The sequence below is a fragment of the Aegilops tauschii genome, chromosome 7, assembly GCF_002575655.3.
Source record: "Aegilops tauschii subsp. strangulata cultivar AL8/78 chromosome 7, Aet v6.0, whole genome shotgun sequence".
NCBI lineage: Eukaryota > Viridiplantae > Streptophyta > Magnoliopsida > Poales > Poaceae > Aegilops > Aegilops tauschii.
Window position 1 is genome coordinate 583,170,813 of NC_053041.3, and position 19,500 is coordinate 583,190,312.

A 19,500-nucleotide genomic window follows, 5' to 3' on the forward strand; every position below is an offset into this window, starting at 1 on the left:
CGTAGTCGATCACAGGGGCAGCATCGGTCTCGGGGTCTACCGGAGAGACGAGGGGGAAGAAACAGTAAATATAAAGCAAACATAGCATCACAAAGCATAACGTGGTAATACGACGTGTCGGGTGTGACCTAACGTATGTCTACACGAATAGGTGAAGGGGGAAATTCAACCGGGAATGTTTTCCCGGTTCCGGACCTGTGCCAGACAGATGACCGGAGGGCGAAAGTTCCATGTTCAGCATGCTAGAGGCATGTGACAAACGAACGGACCGCGTATTCGGATTCGTTGGATTTTTCTGAGCAACTTTCATATAGAAAACATTTTCATCCGAGCTACGGATTATTTTATATGATTTTTGAAAGATTTAACAATATTCTGGAATTATTTATATTAACAGAAAAGGAATATGACGTCAGCATTGCGTGGGGATGACGTCAGCAGTCAACAGACTCGCTGACCAGGGTCAAACCGGGCCTGTGGGTCCAGTGGGACCCACATGTCAGCCTCTGTTAGTCTAACAGTAATTTAAACTAAACTAACAGTCTAATTAGAGGGGTGGGCCCATATGTCAGTGAGTGTTTAGGCTAGTATAGTTACTTGTTTTTATAAAAACGTTTATTAAACTAATTATCAGAGCACGGGCCCACATGTCTGTGACAGAAGCCGGCCCAGTCAGTGTTGACCTCAGTCAACTGGTCAAAGTGGGGCACCTGGGCCCACCAGTCAGTGGCTGGGGCCTGCCCAGTCAGCAGTTGACTAAAGTCAACAGGGCAGCCGGGCCCCAGGGGCCCACGGGTCAGCGACCCAGGGGCGGGGGCCACTGAGCCACGTCGGCGTCGGCGCCGGAGAGAGCTCCGGCGACCAAATCGCGCGGCGGCGCGCGTCGGGGATGGTCGGAAATCGCCGTCCGGCGGCCAAAACGACGGCGGTTGGTTGCGTTCGAACGGGAGCAAGGTTCCGCGTCGATCTACGGCACGAGCGCGAGCTGAAAAGGCCGGTGCCGTGCGCTAGGTCGTCGCCGGCGGACAACGGAGTCGGTTGTCAGTGGAACCGGAGTTGCACAGCACGGGGAGGCGCGCTAGTGGTGGCTCAGGCTCACACGAGCTCTAGGAGCTCGATGCGAGGTTCAGCCGCACGTGACAGTGGCGATGGCCACGGAGGCGAGCTCGTCGGCGGCGATGCGTGCTAGTACCAGTGGAGCGGCGGCTACGGGCGAACGGGGTGCCGCAGGGAGGGGGAAGGAAACAGAGGCTCACTGGGAGCCTGCAGGTGTGAAATCATGGGCTCGGGGGAGGCTCGGTGGAGCGAATCGACGACGGCCGGGGTCGGGGCAGAGGAGGAAGAAGAGGTCGCGGTGGTGCTGCGGGGCTGTCCCGGTCCGCGTGGCTCGGCGGGGAGGATGAGGAGGTCGAGGCAGAGCCTTGGGGCACGTCGGCGAGGCGAAGGTCGGCCGGTGGCCGCGGTGGAGTGCGGTGAGCGGTGACGGAGAGGCGCGGCCCAGGCGGACGAGGAGGGGAGAGAGCGTAGGCGAGAGAGAGAGAGAGAGAGAGAGAGAGGGAGAGAGAGAGGGGAGTGGAGGTGCCCGAGGCGTCGCGGGAGGTGGAGGCCTTATCCTCTCGCGGCGATGCCGGCGAGGTGATCCGGCGGGGTCTCGCCCCTGTAGCGATGCGGTCGCTGGAACAGGGAAGACGACCGGGGGGGAGCTGGGCTGGGCTGGGCTAGCTGGCCAGCTGGGCCAGTGGGCCAAGGCCCTTGGGGAGCCGGGGGGGTTTCTTTTCTTTTGCTTTCTTTTTACTTTTTATTTATTTTTCTTTTCTGTTTTATTTCTAGTTTCTCTTTTATTTTGTTTTAGCAAAATACCAAAATGGCACCTAATTTGTTGTTACCAAATATGCCACGGCCACATTAACTTGCTACCCAAACTAAAATAGTTTCATAATTATTTAATATTTAAAAGTATTTAAATAATAGTTTTCCCTGATGTTTTATCCATCTAATAGTATTTAAATATTTTATAAAGGTTTGGTTTCTCCACCATAATTGCCTATGCATTATTTGGTTCAATCTGAACATTTTAGTTTTAATTGTTGAAAACTTTAATTGTTTTGACTTTAATTCATACTTGAATTTGAATCAGTTTCTAACTAACGCGAGATTAGCAATAGTAATTGAGGTGACGTGGCATTATTAGCAGAGGTTACTGTAGCTTGATTATCCGGGCGTCACAATTCTCCTCCACTACAAGAAATCTCGTCCCGAGATTTAGGAGGGGAGTAAGGGGGGAAGGGATTGGGTTACGAAAAAAATCTAACGGATCTTCTCGGTCTTGGTTGCTCTTCTCAAAGAGGTCGATCCATTACTTGAGGTCTTCATTTCTCTGCTTCAGTTCATCATGATGAAACCGACATCCTTTCCTTGGGAATTCATCGATCTTACGAAAGAAATAAAGGGTGGGTATTCCGGGGGAACGAACCTCTGGAAGGATGACTATCTGGTTGATAACATCGGGGAAGGTGGCGGAAAGTAACTCTCGAATGGAAATTTAAGACAATATCGAGAGCAAAGTAAGGAGGTATCGTGGGGAAGTTTCGAGCGGGCAGGCAATCGTTCGATGCCTGAAGGGTTCAGAGCAACGGGAATAAGTATTGTGTCTGATACCAAAATTGATGATCTCACGAAAGGTGGCACGTGAACTACATACGAAGCCAAGCGTGAGGAATAACCTTGGGAACAGGGGTGTACAAGAGAGTCGGGTTTCGATCCTGTGGAACTGTGGGTTATGGGCCCACCATGTGGTTGTTTTTTTTTATAGGAGCAGTGACATCTTGCACGGTCATGATAGCAAGACATGTCAGAGGGTAGCCTGTCAGTTATATGTCAGCAACATCGTCGGTACCAAGGGCAAGGGACGAAGAGAACCATTTTCCTGCTCGTTGAACGAGGCGGACCAATAGGCAAAGTTCTCATCCATCGGTGGTTACCGGAATGTCACCAACAATAGTAACAGGGTCTTACTGACAGAGTTGTACACCGAGGTGTTTGCACAAGCAGGGAATTAATACTGCTTAGATCGTAATGATGACCAGAAACGTTAAGCCAACCAATGGAAAGGAAAATATGATTATCAAAGTAAACAGAACAATGGAAAGGAAAATGTGTTTAAACACATATTTCAGGGGGGTATATCCTTCCCAAGGACAATGGTTAGAAGAGAACCATTTAGGTTAGGGAAGAGGAAGTTCATGACATTACCCAAAGAACGGTGTTTGAATAATTGATAACGAAAATTTAGCATTGTGCTCCAAATGTTTTTATTGAAGATCGGAGTAACACAGACATGCTTCGAGATAGCATTGACATGGTCAACAGGTGAAGATCAGACTTTGGAATCAAAAAGGATCCATCAGGAACAACCTATAGAATAAGTCTTACAATTTCCTCACGGAAGAATGACTAACCTTGCCAAAAAGGAAACTATAACAATAGGTCCTCCGGCCAGGTGTGCTAGGCATGACATCACCTTACCGAGTCATATAAAGACCAATGCTATGACTCTTGGAAAAATGCTCCAACCATCATATCTGACCGAGATTCAGATCTGATTGGCGTCAGGATACCTCAGACTCAGGATGTCTGAGAAGAAAAGTGCAACACAAATAGATGGGATGACATAGTAAGATTCTCGGGAAATGAACTATGAAAGCAAGTTCCGAAACAAGAGTTCATCATTAAACCAAGGAGAGGATGAGGGGGTGGCTGATGGACTCAGCGACAATTCCTCGAGATTTCCAAAACGAGGGATTTCCACACTTTTGTGAACAAGGAGATAACATTTGTCAGATCAAATGATATAGTGAGGTATGCTCGAGGAAAACATACTCAATTAAACATTGGTTGAAAGGTGCACCCGAAATATGGGCTTAGGTAGAATGATCAATGTTAGAATGATGATTCATTAAGCCATAGACGTAGTAGGAAACTATAGACCAATAACTTCAAAGCAATAGGGTTGCTAGAAGTTGAGAATTTACACATCACAGACCATTTGTCGGTATTCCTTTTAGAAACAACACGGGGACCAAGAAAGAATGGTGATGGGGAGAAGTATCACTGTACCAAGATGTCATACGAGGTGGTGAAATTCTTACGACATACTTGTCATAAAAGATGGTAATACTCCAAGGTAGAACATATCATAAGCTAGATAGCAAGGAAATCAAGGTACAACACAAAACACGAACAAGTTTGTGTTGAATGGAAGGCAATATAAAACAAATCATCGAGGGCAAGGATGGTATTTCTCATCCAGAATTCGAAAGATATCTTGGAAGAGCTTAGAGTGTTGATGATGTTCACGACATTTTGTTGTCGAGGGGATCCACGAAGAAGCAATTGATCAGCGACTGTATCAAGCAAAAGGACTGATGCAACAAAAGATTATTGGAGCCACAGATACTACACAAACTCGAGGTCAAGTTTGTTGTTCGAGGTGAAACGATATGATGAGGAAAATCGACGTAAGCTTAGCTCATCGTCGAAAGTGGTGCTCCGGGAATAAGGGCCAGGTAGCATAGTTAAAATTCATCAAGATAATGATATAACCGAGCAGGCTAGGGATGACGTGATCGAGTACGAACTCGTAAGCAAAGGAGATTACTAAGAGTTGTTTAACCGTGATGCGGACTCGGTTCAGTTATCGGTGTCTTTGCATGATTAATAACTCAGAGCCCGTGGAAAATTGGAATCAGTGAGAATATAGCACTTGATGAAGAACTCATAAGAAGTTATACAGTTCCATGTTAATCTCGAGATACCAGGGGGTAATACTCGACGACAGATCAAGGTAGAGGTTGGACTAGGGTATTGCTCTGCAGAAAACAAGTGCTCAAACTTGCACGAGAAACGGAATCAAGGAGAAACATGGTCGGAACCACGATTGCAATGGATCAATTCACCGATACCAGATGATATTATACCAGGGAAATAGCTATTATTATAAGAAGCTCCCATGATAGGATCTACATCGTGTCCATGGGCATGAACACAAAGGTTCAAGGTCGACTCCCACTTCTCCAATGCATAACCTTTCATTCACTTCTCATTTTTCAAATAAGTTGTAGTGTTGAAATTTTATATGGCAAAATACCAGAAGAGTATGACTCGTGAAAACTTTCGAGTTCACACATATTAAGGAAGGCATAGGTTCAAGCCATCAGGGCTTCTTAGAACATATACCACGAACTTCAGAAGTAAATAACACAAGCTCAAAAGTAGAGCATGGTTGACAAAGCAGAAGATACAATTTACCAAAGGCATTATATACCCGTGGAAAGGCTCACAAGGTTATTCAATATGAAGGACACTGTCGGATAATAATCTAACGAAGGATTTGGTGGTCCACAAGGGATCAGATGTGAGCATCGGTACTCAACTAGAGGAAGAAAGAATGCAAGGGGATCAGATTATAGAAACAACTGACTAACTCAAAGCTCAAATGCAAAGGAATTATGATTTCCAAATCAAGGGATCAGAAGCAAACGCTCTGTTTAAGGATGGATAAGTTGAATAGCCTTAGGGGTACAATCGATGGCAATTCGATTGGTCGATACCAGCTCATGTTTAAAATGACGTTTGAGCCAGAAGGAAGAATTCTAGGATCTGATTGAGGATTGTGAGCATTCGCAATATTTTGAATCAACTGACTCAAAATGATAATGACAAGGAATGACAATAAGATTACGAGACTTATGGGATTAACCATAATGCAAACAAGCAAGAATTTCAAGAGCAATAGGCTGCTTAGGATTTTCGGAAGTTCAAATAGTATTTCAAAGACTTTTGTGAATTACTTGAATCAACTGGGGACGAGCGGATACTCGGTAAGTGCGAGAATTATCCGTAGGGGTATTCAGGTGACAAGGAACAGCGAGGCAGTAAGCTCAAAGGATTCTCGGAACAACAGAGAGAATTTCGGGGTATCTTGTAATAACAAGATCAACTGGGAAACATTGTATGAATGGCGAGTATACGTGGTTATCCATAGGAGTTTATCGATGAAAGGGAATTGCAAAAGCGATGAACACAAGTTCTCGGGTTATCAGCGGAGAGTATCTTCAGGGTCTTCACGTGCAGCAGACGATCATCAGTAATAAGGGGCTCTCCGGGTGAAAGTGACAACGAGATCCTAATGTCAGATTTAGCAAAATTCAATTAACCCAAATATAAGAGAGATCAGAGTCCCAGAGTATAGACAAGGAGTAAAAGATTCTAATACCACCCAATGGCGACGTGGGCCCGTAAGACACACAGCCATGTTAGTAAAAGTTTTGCAATGTCTAGACTCGACTTCGGCCAAGGAGTGTGGAAAGGGGGATTCCTACAGGTAGTTGGCTCTGATACCAACTTGTGACGCCCCCGATTTGACCGTACACTAATCATGCACGCAAATGTGTACGATCAAGATCAGGGACTCACGGGAAGATATCACAACACAACTCTACAACATAAATAAGTCATACAAGCATCATAATACAAGCCAGGGGCCTCGAGGGCTCGAATACAAGTGCTCGATCACAGACGAGTCAGCGGAAGCAACAATATCTGAGTACAGACATAAGTTAAACAAGTTTGCCTTAAGAAGGCTAGCACAAACTGGGATACAGATCGAACGAGGCGCAGGCCTCCTGCCTGGGATCCTCCTAACTACTCCTGGTCGTCGTCAGCGGCCTGCACGTAGTAGTAGGCACCTCCAGTGTCGTAGGTGTCGTCGTCGACGGTGGCGTCTGGCTCCTGGACTCCAACATCTGGTGGCGACAACCAGATAGGAAGGAGAGGGGGAAAAGAGGGAGAGAAGCAACCGCGAGTACTCATCCAAAGTACTCGCAAGCAAGGAGCTACACTACATATGCATGGGTATATGTGTAAAGAGGCATATCAGTGGACTGAACTGCAGAATGCCAGAATAAAAGGGGGATAGCTAGTCCTGTCGAAGACTACGCTTCTGGACATCTCCATCTTGCAGCATGTAGAAGAGAGTAGATTGAAGTCCTCCAAGTAGCATCGCATAGCATAATCCTATCCGGCGATCCCCTCCTCGTCGCCCTGTTAGAGAGCGATCACCGGGTTGTATCTGGCACTTGGAAGGGTGTATTTTATTCAGTATCCAGTTCTAGTTGTCATAAGGTCAAGGTACAACTCCGGGTCGTCCTTTTACCGAGGGACACGGCTATTCGAATAGATAAACTTCCCTGCAGGGGTGCACCACATAACCCAACACGCTCGATCCCATTTGGCCGGACACACTTTTCTGGGTCATGCCTGGCCTCGTAAGATCAACACGTCGCAGCCCCACCTAGGCTCAACAGAGAGGTCAGCACGCCGGTCTAACCCTATGCGCGCAGGGGTCTGGGCCCATCGCCCTATGCACACCTGCACGTTGCGTACGCGGCCAGAAGCAGACCTAGCCCCCTTAATACAAGCGCGAGCTTACGGTCCAATGCGGCGCGCGCCACTCAGTCGCTGACGTCAAAAGAGCTTCGGCTGATACCACGACGCCGGGATACCCATAACTACTCCCGCGTAGATGGTTAGTGCGTATAGACCAAATGGCCAGACTCAGATCAAATACCCAGAACTCGTTAAGCGTGTTATTTCTCCGCGGACGCCGACCAGGGCCAGGCCCACCTCTCTCCTAGGTGGTCTCAACCTGCCCTGTCGCTCCGCCATAAAGTAACAGTCAGGGGCCGTCAGGAACCCAGGCCCACCTCTATCGGGGTGGAGCCACCTGTCCTTTCAGCCCCCTCACCAGAATCACTTGCGGGTACTCAACGAGCCGACCCGACTTTAGTCACCACATGTGTCATGTATATAAAGTATATAGTCTATACCCGTGATCACCTCCCAAAGTGATCACGGCCCAGCAGTATAGCATGGCAGACGGACAAGAGTGTAGGGCCACTGATGGAACACTAGCATCCTATACTAAGCAGTAGGATAGCAGGTAAGGGTAACAACTGTAGCAACAATGATAGGCTATGCATCAGAATAGGATTAACCGAAAGTAGTAACATGCTACACTACTCTAATGCAAGCAGTATAGAGAAGAATAGGCGATATCTGGTGATCAAGGGGGGGCTTGCCTGGTTGCTCTGGCAAGGAGGGGGTTGTCGTCGACGTAGTCGATCACAGGGGCAGCATCGGTCTCGGGGTCTACCGGAGAGACGAGGGGGAAGAAACAGTAAATATAAAGCAAACATAGCATCACAAAGCATAACGTGGTAATACGACGTGTCGGGTGTGACCTAACGTATGTCTACACGAATAGGTGAAGGGGGAAATTCAACCGGGAATGTTTTCCCGGTTCCGGACCTGTGCCAGACAGATGACCGGAGGGCGAAAGTTCCATGTTCAGCATGCTAGAGGCATGTGACAAACGAACGGACCGCGTATTCGGATTCGTTGGATTTTTCTGAGCAACTTTCATATAGAAAAAAATTTCATCCGAGCTACGGATTATTTTATACGATTTTTGAAAGATTTAACAATATTTTCTGGAATTATTTATATTAACAGAAAAGGAATATGACGTCAGCATTGCGTGGGGATGACGTCAGCAGTCAACAGACTCGCTGACCAGGGTCAAACCGGGCCTGTGGGTCCAGTGGGACCCACATGTCAGCCTCTGTTAGTCTAACAGTAATTTAAACTAAACTAACAGTCTAATTAGAGGGGTGGGCCCATATGTCAGTGAGTGTTTAGGCTAGTATAGTTACTTGTTTTTATAAAAACGTTTATTAAACTAATTATCAGAGCGGGGGCCCACATGTCTGTGACAGAAGCCGGCCCAGTCAGTGTTGACCTCAGTCAACTGGTCAAATTGGGGCACCTGGGCCCACCAGTCAGTGGCTGGGGCCTGCCCAGTCAGCAGTTGACTAAAGTCAACAGGGCAGCCGGGCCCCAGGGGCCCACGGGTCAGCGACCCAGGGGCGGGGGCCACTGAGCCACGTCGGCGTCGGCGCCGGAGAGAGCTCCGGCGACCAAATCGCGCGGCGGCGCGCGTCGGGGATGGTCGGAAATCGCCGTCCGGCGGCCAAAACGACGGCGGTTGGTTGCGTTCGAACGGGAGCAAGGTTCCGCGTCGATCTACGGCACGAGCGCGAGCTGAAAAGGCCGGTGCCGTGCGCTAGGTCGTCGCCGGCGGACAACGGAGTCGGTTGTCAGTGGAACCGGAGTTGCACAGCACGGGGAGGCGCGCTAGTGGTGGCTCAGGCTCACACGAGCTCTAGGAGCTCGATGCGAGGTTCAGCCGCACGTGACAGTGGCGATGGCCACGGAGGCGAGCTCGTCGGCGGCGATGCGTGCTAGTACCAGTGGAGCGGCGGCTACGGGCGAACGGGGTGCCGCAGGGAGGGGGAAGGAAACAGAGGCTCACTGGGAGCCTGCAGGTGTGAAATCATGGGCTCGGGGGAGGCTCGGTGGAGCGAATCGACGACGGCCGGGGTCGGGGCAGAGGAGGAAGAAGAGGTCGCGGTGGTGCTGCGGGGCTGTCCCGGTCCGCGTGGCTCGGCGGGGAGGATGAGGAGGTCGAGGCAGAGCCTTGGGGCACGTCGGCGAGGCGAAGGTCGGCCGGTGGCCGCGGTGGAGTGCGGTGAGCGGTGACGGAGAGGCGCGGCCCAGGCGGACGAGGAGGGGAGAGAGCGTAGGCGAGAGAGAGAGAGAGAGAGAGAGAGAGGGAGAGAGAGAGGGGAGTGGAGGTGCCCGAGGCGTCGCGGGAGGTGGAGGCCTTATCCTCTCGCGGCGATGCCGGCGAGGTGATCCGGCGGGGTCTCGCCCCTGTAGCGATGCGGTCGCTGGAACAGGGAAGACGACCGGGGGGGAGCTGGGCTGGGCTGGGCTAGCTGGCCAGCTGGGCCAGTGGGCCAAGGCCCTTGGGGAGCCGGGGGGGTTTCTTTTCTTTTGCTTTCTTTTTACTTTTTATTTATTTTTCTTTTCTGTTTTATTTCTAGTTTCTCTTTTATTTTGTTTTAGCAAAATACCAAAATGGCACCTAATTTGTTGTTACCAAATATGCCACGGCCACATTAACTTGCTACCCAAACTAAAATAGTTTCATAATTATTTAATATTTAAAAGTATTTAAATAATAGTTTTCCCTGATGTTTTATCCATCTAATAGTATTTAAATATTTTATAAAGGTTTGGTTTCTCCACCATAATTGCCTATGCATTATTTGGTTCAATCTGAACATTTTAGTTTTAATTGTTGAAAACTTTAATTGTTTTGACTTTAATTCATACTTGAATTTGAATCAGTTTCTAACTAACGCGAGATTAGCAATAGTAATTGAGGTGACGTGGCATTATTAGCAGAGGTTACTGTAGCTTGATTATCCGGGCGTCACATTAGCCATCCTATCTTTAATGATTTTTTTGAATGGTTCAGTTATTGTGATTTCTCAAGTTAGGCATGGTATGTTTCTTCAACATCGGGTGTGTGTTTGTTTCCAGCTGTGCCTAAAAATTGGTGTTTATATCGCAATGAAGTTGATGCATTACAAAATTTCTGTTTTATCTAATTTAATGGCATTGTCTCCTTGTAAAAGAAGGTTTTAGGTGGGCTATTGAAACAACGGCAATATGCTAAGAAGGCTAAGAACAATTGGAGAGCACAAGGAACAGATTCCTAATCAGGCAACAACCATCTTTGGTGCAGAGAATACATTATTTCTTGACCGGAAGTCCTTGAAGGATTGATACAGAAGATGCAGAGAGCTACATGTTGTTTGCTGGGCATAATGGAAAAGTCACAAGAAATCTTCAACCTTGTTATCTGCAGACAAATAAATGATTGTCTGGTTTTTGTTTTAGATTATTAGAAATTTCAGCCCATGTCATGAGTCATGAGGAAGTTTGTAAAATTCTTTCTTATGAGGCCTGATATATTGTCATTCAGTATGCTGCTGCCACTTACTAATGTAACCTCATAAGAGGTGGAGATTATTTATTCTCAGGATGAGAGCAATAATTAGATTTTCCTTTCATGCTAAAACATTATCTTGGACTTTTGTACAAAATAATATGACTGATGTTACTCCTTGTTCTCTATTATAATATATAGACATGGGAGGTTATCTTATAGAAAACTCAATTAGGATAATTGAATAAGGAGATTTGTAAACACGTTTTTATATGAATTTCAAGGTCTTAACATGTATGAATGATCTTGCCGAATGATGCTCACTTATTTTTGTTAATTTCAAAGTTCATCATACTACATCAGTAAGAAGCATATATGATTTCATTGGTACTGTTCCCTATTTGTGTACCACACAATTGTCGTGCTTCTGGTTGATGACGACTGTCAATTCGAAATTCTTCCTATACGCCATTTAAACCCATTTCATTATGTGAGATTTATCTTTGTAATGGATTAGAATATGTTTATTGCCATTTATTTTATACTGTACAAATGAAGAAGATATTTAAAAAATTGTGAGACTATTAGTGCACATATAACTTAAGAATATAGAAAGAATGATTTATTTATTGTATATATTTGCATTAACTGAGACGTGAGTCGCACGGGCGTTCTATTACAGTATAATACACAACCAACTTCGACCGTTCACTGTTCGCTCGGGGTGTGTCGTCGTCGTCGATCATTGTTAGAGCATGCATTAGTCGACGTAAAACCGCATATCTACAAGGGGCGACGAAACTTAAATTAGGCAAAACTTAACACTGACAAAAAGCCATCACTGATTTGTATTGCTGCCAAACTCTGGATATATGTGGGTGTGTATGCATTTATCGATTTATTATCAATCATGCTTCAAAAAAATACAGCGGAACTTACGATTTTTGGATTTTTGGGGTACAACTTGATCTAACCATGTAGACAAAGAAAGCTTGGTCAAAATGGAGACATGGACCACAAACTCAACGATCACAACATATTGGTGAACATAACGAACACATCAATCATCATAGATTACTCATTATAAACCAAAATATGGCATGACAACACAATTAATAGCTCACTCCAGAAAATGGATCAAATCTGGCGTTACAAAATTGTCTAACATGTTTGACATAAGAGGTCAGAATCAAGAGGATGTCACAATTTTTCTGCAAATAAAGGATAACACATGCACGTGTCAACTCATTAGATGGAAATGATGTGCATCAAAGTACTTGTCCCAGTCTAGCTTTCTTCCTCGTCTTCATCACCTTCTTCAAGCATATACCTCTCAGGTATGCTCTCATGCGGAATGTACCCGTGCTTTGGCAATGATCTCTCGTACGACTTGACAATTTCCCCTAGCCACAGTTGTTTGTCTTTTTGTTCATACATCATGTCCACAAAAGTTTCCATAAAATCCCTAAAATAGTAGCATCCCATCATATCCCTCTCCCGTAATGTGAAGGAAACCTGTAATGCATAGTTACAAGGTTAGAAATCTCCAAATCATTATCTATTGCCACTCAAGGTTGATCGCGAATGAACATGTTTGTGTATACAGATTTTTTGTGTTTAGTTTTAACCATCAAGTAGTGTGCAAAAAAACTTATATATTTCTCACAAACAGGAGTAAGATTTAACTCTCTCCATCCCAAAATAAGTGTCTCGACTTTGTAATAACTTTAGTACAAAGTTGTATTTCCTCCGTCCCAAAATAAGTGACTCAACTTTGTACTAAAGCCCTGTTCGGATCCCCTCCGCTCCCCAACTGCAGCTCCCGGAGTGGAGGGAGCGCCAGCACAATTGTAGGGAGCGGCTCGAACCCAGCTCCACGCGCGGAGCGGAGTTACAAGTCCGGAGGGCTTCCAAACAGGCAGTAAAGTTAATACAAAGTTGAGTCACTTATCTTGGGACGGAGGGAGTGGCTCGGTCTGTCTCCGGCGTGCTGATCCGTGGCCCAGATCCAGTGCTTTCCGGCAGCGTCGGCGGTGCAAGGAGTAAATGCAGTTGGTTGGCGCTGCGCTGGGTTGTCCCCTACCTAGCGAGGTTGGATCCAGTCTTCTCCCAGCCGGCGAACTAGTGCAGAAATCTCCGCGGCGGAAGACAACTGAGCGATTCATCGAGTCCCAAGAACTTCGGGGAACCATGGAGTTCTTGATGCAGCCAATAAACGGGTTAGAGTCTCGTCGATCTACTCCATTTGTGTGCACGGATTTGGATTAAGGGTGGAGGAAATCCTGTAGTTTTTTGTCTGACTGTACATTTTGTGATGAACCAGAACACTGCTAGAGGAAGTTAACAAGAACAACAACGGCATGGAGGCTGTTCACTACCCGGTGATGGTATCGGCGGAGCTAGAGCTGCCCGCCCCGAGGCCTCAAGCACAGACGGCCAAGTCTGTGTGGATGGCGCCGTTGCAGAGCCAACAATCGCAGACAAAGCTCAAGGTTCAGAGCACTCGATAGAGCAGTTGGATCCAAAAACTCCAGGGTGGGCGCAAAGGTATGACTATTGTGGACTAATAATATTGTGGACACAAAGCTCAAGGTGAAGGAAATGGCTACTTCAAATGCAGTGTTTAGTTTAAATTATCTGCCTTACAGGTTCAATTTAACTGAATTAGTTATTTTTATCTGGATTAGGCATGCAAATATGTAGCACTGAATGTAGACGAACATTAATATATCAGACGACCGAATTGAGGAAGCAACTAATTCTGTGCACATAATTTGCCTTCGGTTACAGAGTGCACATGAGCTCTGATGCGGTAGGCAGAGCTCCTTCCCCTAACAGGGTTACATCCTTGGAGAAATCAGTCAGGCAATTTGCAGAGCATCCAGGAGAAATTGTCATTGTTCCGAAAAAAGGCACAAGCTTCGACACCCTTGGTGAGGCGTATGATTTTTACAATTTATATTTGTGGGAAAAAGGATTTGGGATCAGGTATGGGAAGAGCAGGTTGAATGTGAATCGGACCAAGTGCATGCAAGAGATTGTGTGTGGATGTGCGGTGCGGCAGCTATCTGAGTATTTGAATAAAGTGTGTTATTTCCAGAAAAGAATAAGGTAGCTAGCTGAATATGTTTTGTTTGCTTGCAGGGGAAGCCTATGGTTGAGAACACTCAATCTTGCAGATGTGAATGCCCTGCGCTCATACAATTGTTGCGCTCCAAGGACAAAGGTTATTACATAGCTGAGCATCGAGGTGAGCACAACCATGCGCTATCGCAAACATATGGGCAGACGATATGCTGGTCATCACACAAACATATAGATGTGTACAGCAGGGACCTTGTGAAGCAGCTCCGGCAGAACAACGCCAACCTGGCCAAGGTGTACAGCATAATCGGTAGCTTCTTTGGTAAGATGGAGAATGTACCATTCATGAAGAGAGCATTGCGGAATTTATGTGGCGAAATTAGCCGTGAGCAATCAGAGGATGATGTCAGTAAGACAATGGAGGTGTTTGAGGAGCTTTGTTCAAAGGATCCACAATTCACATATCAGGTACAAGCTGACAGTGAGGGTAGGATCTGTACTCTGATATGGGCTACTGGTAACAGCAGACTCAATACAGTTTCTTCGGTGATGTTGTGACCTTTGATACAACGCACCGGACCAACTTGTATGATATGTCGTTTGGGCTATTCGTTGGTGTCAACAACCATTTTCAGAGCATTATCCTGGCTGGTGTGCTTGTTCGGAACGAGAAGGTCGAGACTTTCGAGTGGGTATTTTCAGAGTTTATGAGGATAATGGGAGGGACTGCTCCGCAAACAATCCTGACAGGTAATTTTTGATTGATTTGTTGTAGAGTACAGCTGATACAATAGCGTGTACCTGACCTTTTGTCACATTTAACTGCCAGAAAATATAATTTGTCCTCTATGTCTGAATTTTAGATCAAAACAGAGCAATGGAGGTTGCAATACGAAACGTCATGCCTGACACGGCACACAGATGGTGCAAGTGGCATGTTCTCAAGAAGGCAAAGGAATCCGTTGGGCCGTTGTACTCGAAGAAGAGTGATTTCCGTCCGGAGTTCCACAAGGTTGTTAATCAGATGTTAACCATAGATGAGTTTGAAGAAGGTTGGAAGTACCTTATAGAGAAGTACAACTTGAAGAACCATGACTACATGACTCAACTGTATGAAATCCAGCACAAGTGGGCAAAGCCATATTTCAAGGGTGTGTTTTGTGCAAAAATGAGTAGTACACAACGGAGCGAAAGTGCAAACCACATGCTTAAGAATTATGTGCCCCCGGGTTGTCCAATGCACATGTTTGTGAGGAAGTACTGAGTTTAATCTTTGGCCGGAAGTCTGAAGAAAATTATGAGGAAAAGCGGACAACAATTGTAAGGCACCCAGCAACCCCCCCCCCCCCCTCCCCACACACACACACATATAGAATGTTAGCGAGTGCAACTGTAGTATGAGTGGTATGACTAATGTATTGAGCTGTTTGCTTCTGCAGGGGAGACCGCTGATGCGAGCAAATATGGCCACTGAAAGGCATGGTGCTAAGATATACACGAGAGCTATGTTCGAGCAGTTCGGGCATATACTATACAAGTGTGATGCAGCCCGGAGAGAGAAGTGGTGTCGAACAACATACAAAGTCACTGTGTTAGAAGGGGGAGAGGAGTTCGATTGTGAATGTGGCCAGTTTGCACACATGGGGTTGCTGTGCATCCATGTGCTTAAGGTAAAATGCAGTATGAAATATTCGAACAAAATCATTGTACCCTCTACTTGTTTGTGATTAAACCAAACTGAATTTGCAATCTGTCGACCTTGGTCCAGGTACTGGATTTTATTCGTCGTTAGACATACATCTGATTAAATTCAGTTCACCAAATATGAAATCCATATAGAAGCTTATTGCATAACTGATCAACTCTTCATATGAAATCCATAATTTTCATGGACAGGGATGAAAGAAATACCTTTGGCACATCAGGACCTGGGGAGGAGCTGCTGGGGGTTTTATCATCAAGAGCTTGATCGAGGATTCCACCCCATATTGTGTCCTGATGCAATAATAACTTATCATGAGACCAAGAGAAAGGTGGGGTTGAAGTGAGACGGTGGAAGAGGAGTGGAGTAGAGGATATCCATACTTTGCTTGTTGGCTGGGGACGGTAATAGGGGGGGGCTGCCGGAGAGGAGGCGCTGCAAGGGATTGCACCCGCTGCTGCTGCTGCCAAAGCTCCAGAGTGGAGAGAGACATCTTTCTCGGCCTGATGCAATAATAACTTATGAGACTGAGAGAAAGGTGGGGGAGAAGTGAGAAGGGGGAAGAGGAGGGGAGTAGAGGGTAGCCATACCCTGCTGCTAGGCTGGGGACGTGGACCGGGGGGAGCTGCCGGAGAGGAGCTACCAGGAATTGCTGCCGCCGCCAAAGCTCCAGGGTGCGGAGAGACATCTCCCCGTGCACTCGCCAACACCTTTTGTGCAGCAAGTAACTCCCCATAATTGCGCTCCCTGTCATCAGGTAAATGCACCATGGAGTGGCGCATGTATAGGGACTGTTTCCCGAATTTGCCTGCATTTTTGCCCTCCATGCCATGACTCTCTCTCAAGACTTTAAGTAGACGTTTATCAACTTTTGGGATGTGCTTCCAGTCTTCTAGGTGCACTGGTGCGGAATTGTCAAATGCTGTCCACTGAGAGTCAACAAATTCCAGAGAGTTTGTATAGAACTCTTGAACAACATGGGTCCTCCCTTCAGGAGTAGAGAACGCTGGCCTCTTCAAAACCCTCTCTTGGAATTTAACCAATTCTTTTCCATTGAATATATTCGGATTGCTTCGCCTTGGTGGCTTCTTCAAGATGGAGAGCATCTCAGCATAGTGTGGCGGGAGGCAGTCGTTTATTGTATAGACTGGTTTCAGCAATGATATGATCCTTAAGATATCATCAAGGATCTCTTCCTCGCGAGTTAGCGGAACAGTTCTCATCAGGATGGCACACATGAGTTGGTTTCTTGATATTCGCAGATGCTTCTTGCTGAACTTTCCTTGCCACGTTCTTCCGGTGAGATGTGCCGCGAATACATGCAGTAATATGTTAAAGAACACGTGGTTTCCAATAGGCCCTTCCTCACAGAGTGTTATGTCAGGACTGGTAGACCCACGGACCGCAGCTGCATTGAAGTTAAATGGTCTTACTAGCTCATTATCATTGCATTCCTTTGCGTACTTATCAATGCGGCACCAGTCATATATGTCTGTTACCATCGCCCTAAACTTCAGTGGATCATGTTCTGGCTTTGGTTTATTCAACTTGTTGACTCGAGTGTTGACTCTCTCTGGCTTAGGGCCTATGGAACCTTCGATGGGATGCATCCGGCCATAAGGATATGTTGCAAAGTTCTTAGTACGGTCTTTAGGATCCCTCTGGGAGAACTTCTCTGTAATGGCCCATCTTGCTCTTGCCTCATCTGCATCCTTGCGGCTGGGAAACTCCACTCTACCTCTTTTACCCTGCTTCAGAACATGCTGAGGGTCTTTGCTAAACATGAAGCAGAGATTTGACTCCTCCACGTGTTTCGGCAGGTTCATCTCAATTATGTATTTACCATTAACCTCAGGAACTTGCTGCCCCTCCTTGGATGATGACACCGGATCTCCTGCTGGTGGTGGTTGTGGTGATACTGAGTAGGCCTGGTCAACGTGCTGTGAGCCTGATGTTGCTGCTGCTGGTGGTAAATCTAGCAGAGGTTGGCCAACTTGCTGAGAGACTGCTGCTGCTGGTGAGCCTGATGGGGGCTGCTTCAGAGGCTGATCTTGCTGATCCAATGATGTTTCTGAAGCAGTTTCTTTTGCTGTTGCTGCTGCTGCTGCTGCTGAATCGGACGAGAACAAGTGCTGCTGCTGCTGGGTAGGCGACGTTCCTGGTGGATCTGATAAATCACCAAAGTGTAAACATCTTCGGTTGTATCTTGGCTGTGGCTGCTGCTGCTGCTGCTGCTGGTGGAAGTAGGCGCCGTACGCATTGTGCCCGTACGGGTTGCTGTAGTTGTTCCCGAAGGGGTAGACCATCCCCGGCACATGCGCATGCTGGGGCTGCGCATGATGGGGTTGCAAGACCGGCGGATCCGGCCGCTGGAGGCGTCCGGGTGTGAATGACGGCGCGGCAGCATTTAGGTGATGAGGAGGGCGGTCCTGCTGATTACTCATGGAGGGCGGCGGATCTGGAAGAGCGGGATGGCGCTGTTGATCACTCTTGGAGGGGGTAGCGGCGGCGGCGGCGGAGGAGAGGGGGTCGCGGCGGAGGAGGAGAGGGGGTCGCGGCGGCGGAAGAGAGGAGGTCGCGGCGGCGGAGAGGGGGTCGCGGCGGCGGAGGAGAGGAGGTCGCGGCGGCGGAGGAGAGGAGGTCGCGGCGGGGGGGCTTCCTCCTCCTCCTCTTCCCTCTCTCTCTCTCTCTCTCTCTCTCTCTCTTCGCGGCGGCGAACGCGAAAACCCTCGATCGACTGGTCTGTTGGGTCTTGGGTGGCCAGGACTTACATGTCGCCCGTAGGCGACGTCTAGCGGGCCGGGCCAGTACCAAGGTTTCGTTCGCTGCGCGCTGTAGGTTCGTGTACGTCCGGTCCAGTTTTCTACCGTTTTCTTTTGTTTTTCTATATGGTTTTATTTGTTTATTCACAGGTTTTCTTAGGTTTTCCTTTTTTTTATTTGTCTATGGTTTTCTTTGTTTTATCATTGGTTATTTGGGGTTTCCTGTCTTTGTTATACTTTGGTTTTCTTTTGTTTCTTTCTTGTTTTCTTCATTTTTTGCTTTTCTTTTTTTTCCTTTTTCGGTTTTTATAGGTTTTGTTCCTTCTCACACATGTATTTTTTTTCTCAGTACACAACGTACATTTTTGGAGCACACGTGAAACATTTTTATGATACACTTTGGACCTTTTTCAGATACATGGTGTACATTTTTCTAAGATACATGTTTTGAACACTCTTTTAGTGCACAGTAACATTTTTTTTTCAAATGCACGTTGTATATTTGGAAATGAACATTTTTTAACATATGGGAATACATTGTATAAAAAATGAATCGCTGGAACTTTTCTTTAAAATGTCATTTCTTACTAGTGCAGTAATGGTAATGGTTAGTCGTGGTCGTCATTGCATTCGAAATCCTGGAGTGGAGTATTTGCTACCCACTCCCATGTCTAACCGTTTCTCCATAGAAATTTGCATTATGTTCCACATGAAGGAGATGCAACGTTTGATCGAGAGGCGCCTGAACCGAAACAAGTTGATGAAGAAGAACTCGCCACCGGCGAACAACAGGAGCAGCCCCAAGAAGAAGCACAGGAAGAAATGCCGTACATCATGTACGTTGACATCTACAGTCTTCAGTGCTCATCAATGATACGAGCAACCTCGTCGAGCCCCTTTGAGATACGTTTGTGTACATGAACAATAGTTTCTCCGAGTGGAGCCAAGGATGGGCTTGCAAAAGCTTAAAATTGGAGGAGGTCACTACCACGTCTAAATCAAGATGTGACAGTAATTAATTATTAAGTAGTAGTGAG

General features: G+C 46.7%; 1 protein-coding gene across 1 annotated transcript; it reads right to left on the reverse strand.

The window, feature by feature from the left end:
- Window positions 1-11,969: 11,969 nt before the first annotated feature.
- On the reverse strand, window positions 11,970-18,278 carry LOC109754487 (uncharacterized). Its single transcript, XM_020313391.4, has 4 exons — window positions 16,292-18,278; window positions 16,085-16,204; window positions 15,911-15,994; window positions 11,970-12,430 (listed from the first exon to the last, which is right to left on the reverse strand). Exons 1-4 carry the CDS (start codon window positions 18,143-18,145, stop codon window positions 12,203-12,205), a joined length of 2,286 nt encoding a protein of 761 aa, XP_020168980.1. The 5' UTR covers window positions 18,146-18,278; the 3' UTR covers window positions 11,970-12,202.
- Window positions 18,279-19,500: the final 1,222 nt, after the last annotated feature.

What these genes read in the sequence shown, in the direction of transcription:
- LOC109754487 (XM_020313391.4), bottom strand. Translation starts at nt 18,145, where the DNA reads ATGAGTAATCAGCAGGACCGCCCTCCTCATCACCTAAATGCTGCCGCG. An exon ending in GTCCCCAGCCAACAAGCAAA is followed by an intron (nt 15,995 to 16,084) that starts GTATGGATATCC and finishes TTATTGCATCAG; the next exon opens with GACACAATATGGGGTGGAAT. An exon ending in CAGGTCCTGATGTGCCAAAG is followed by an intron (nt 12,431 to 15,910) that starts GTATTTCTTTCA and finishes TATGCATTACAG; the next exon opens with GTTTCCTTCACATTACGGGA.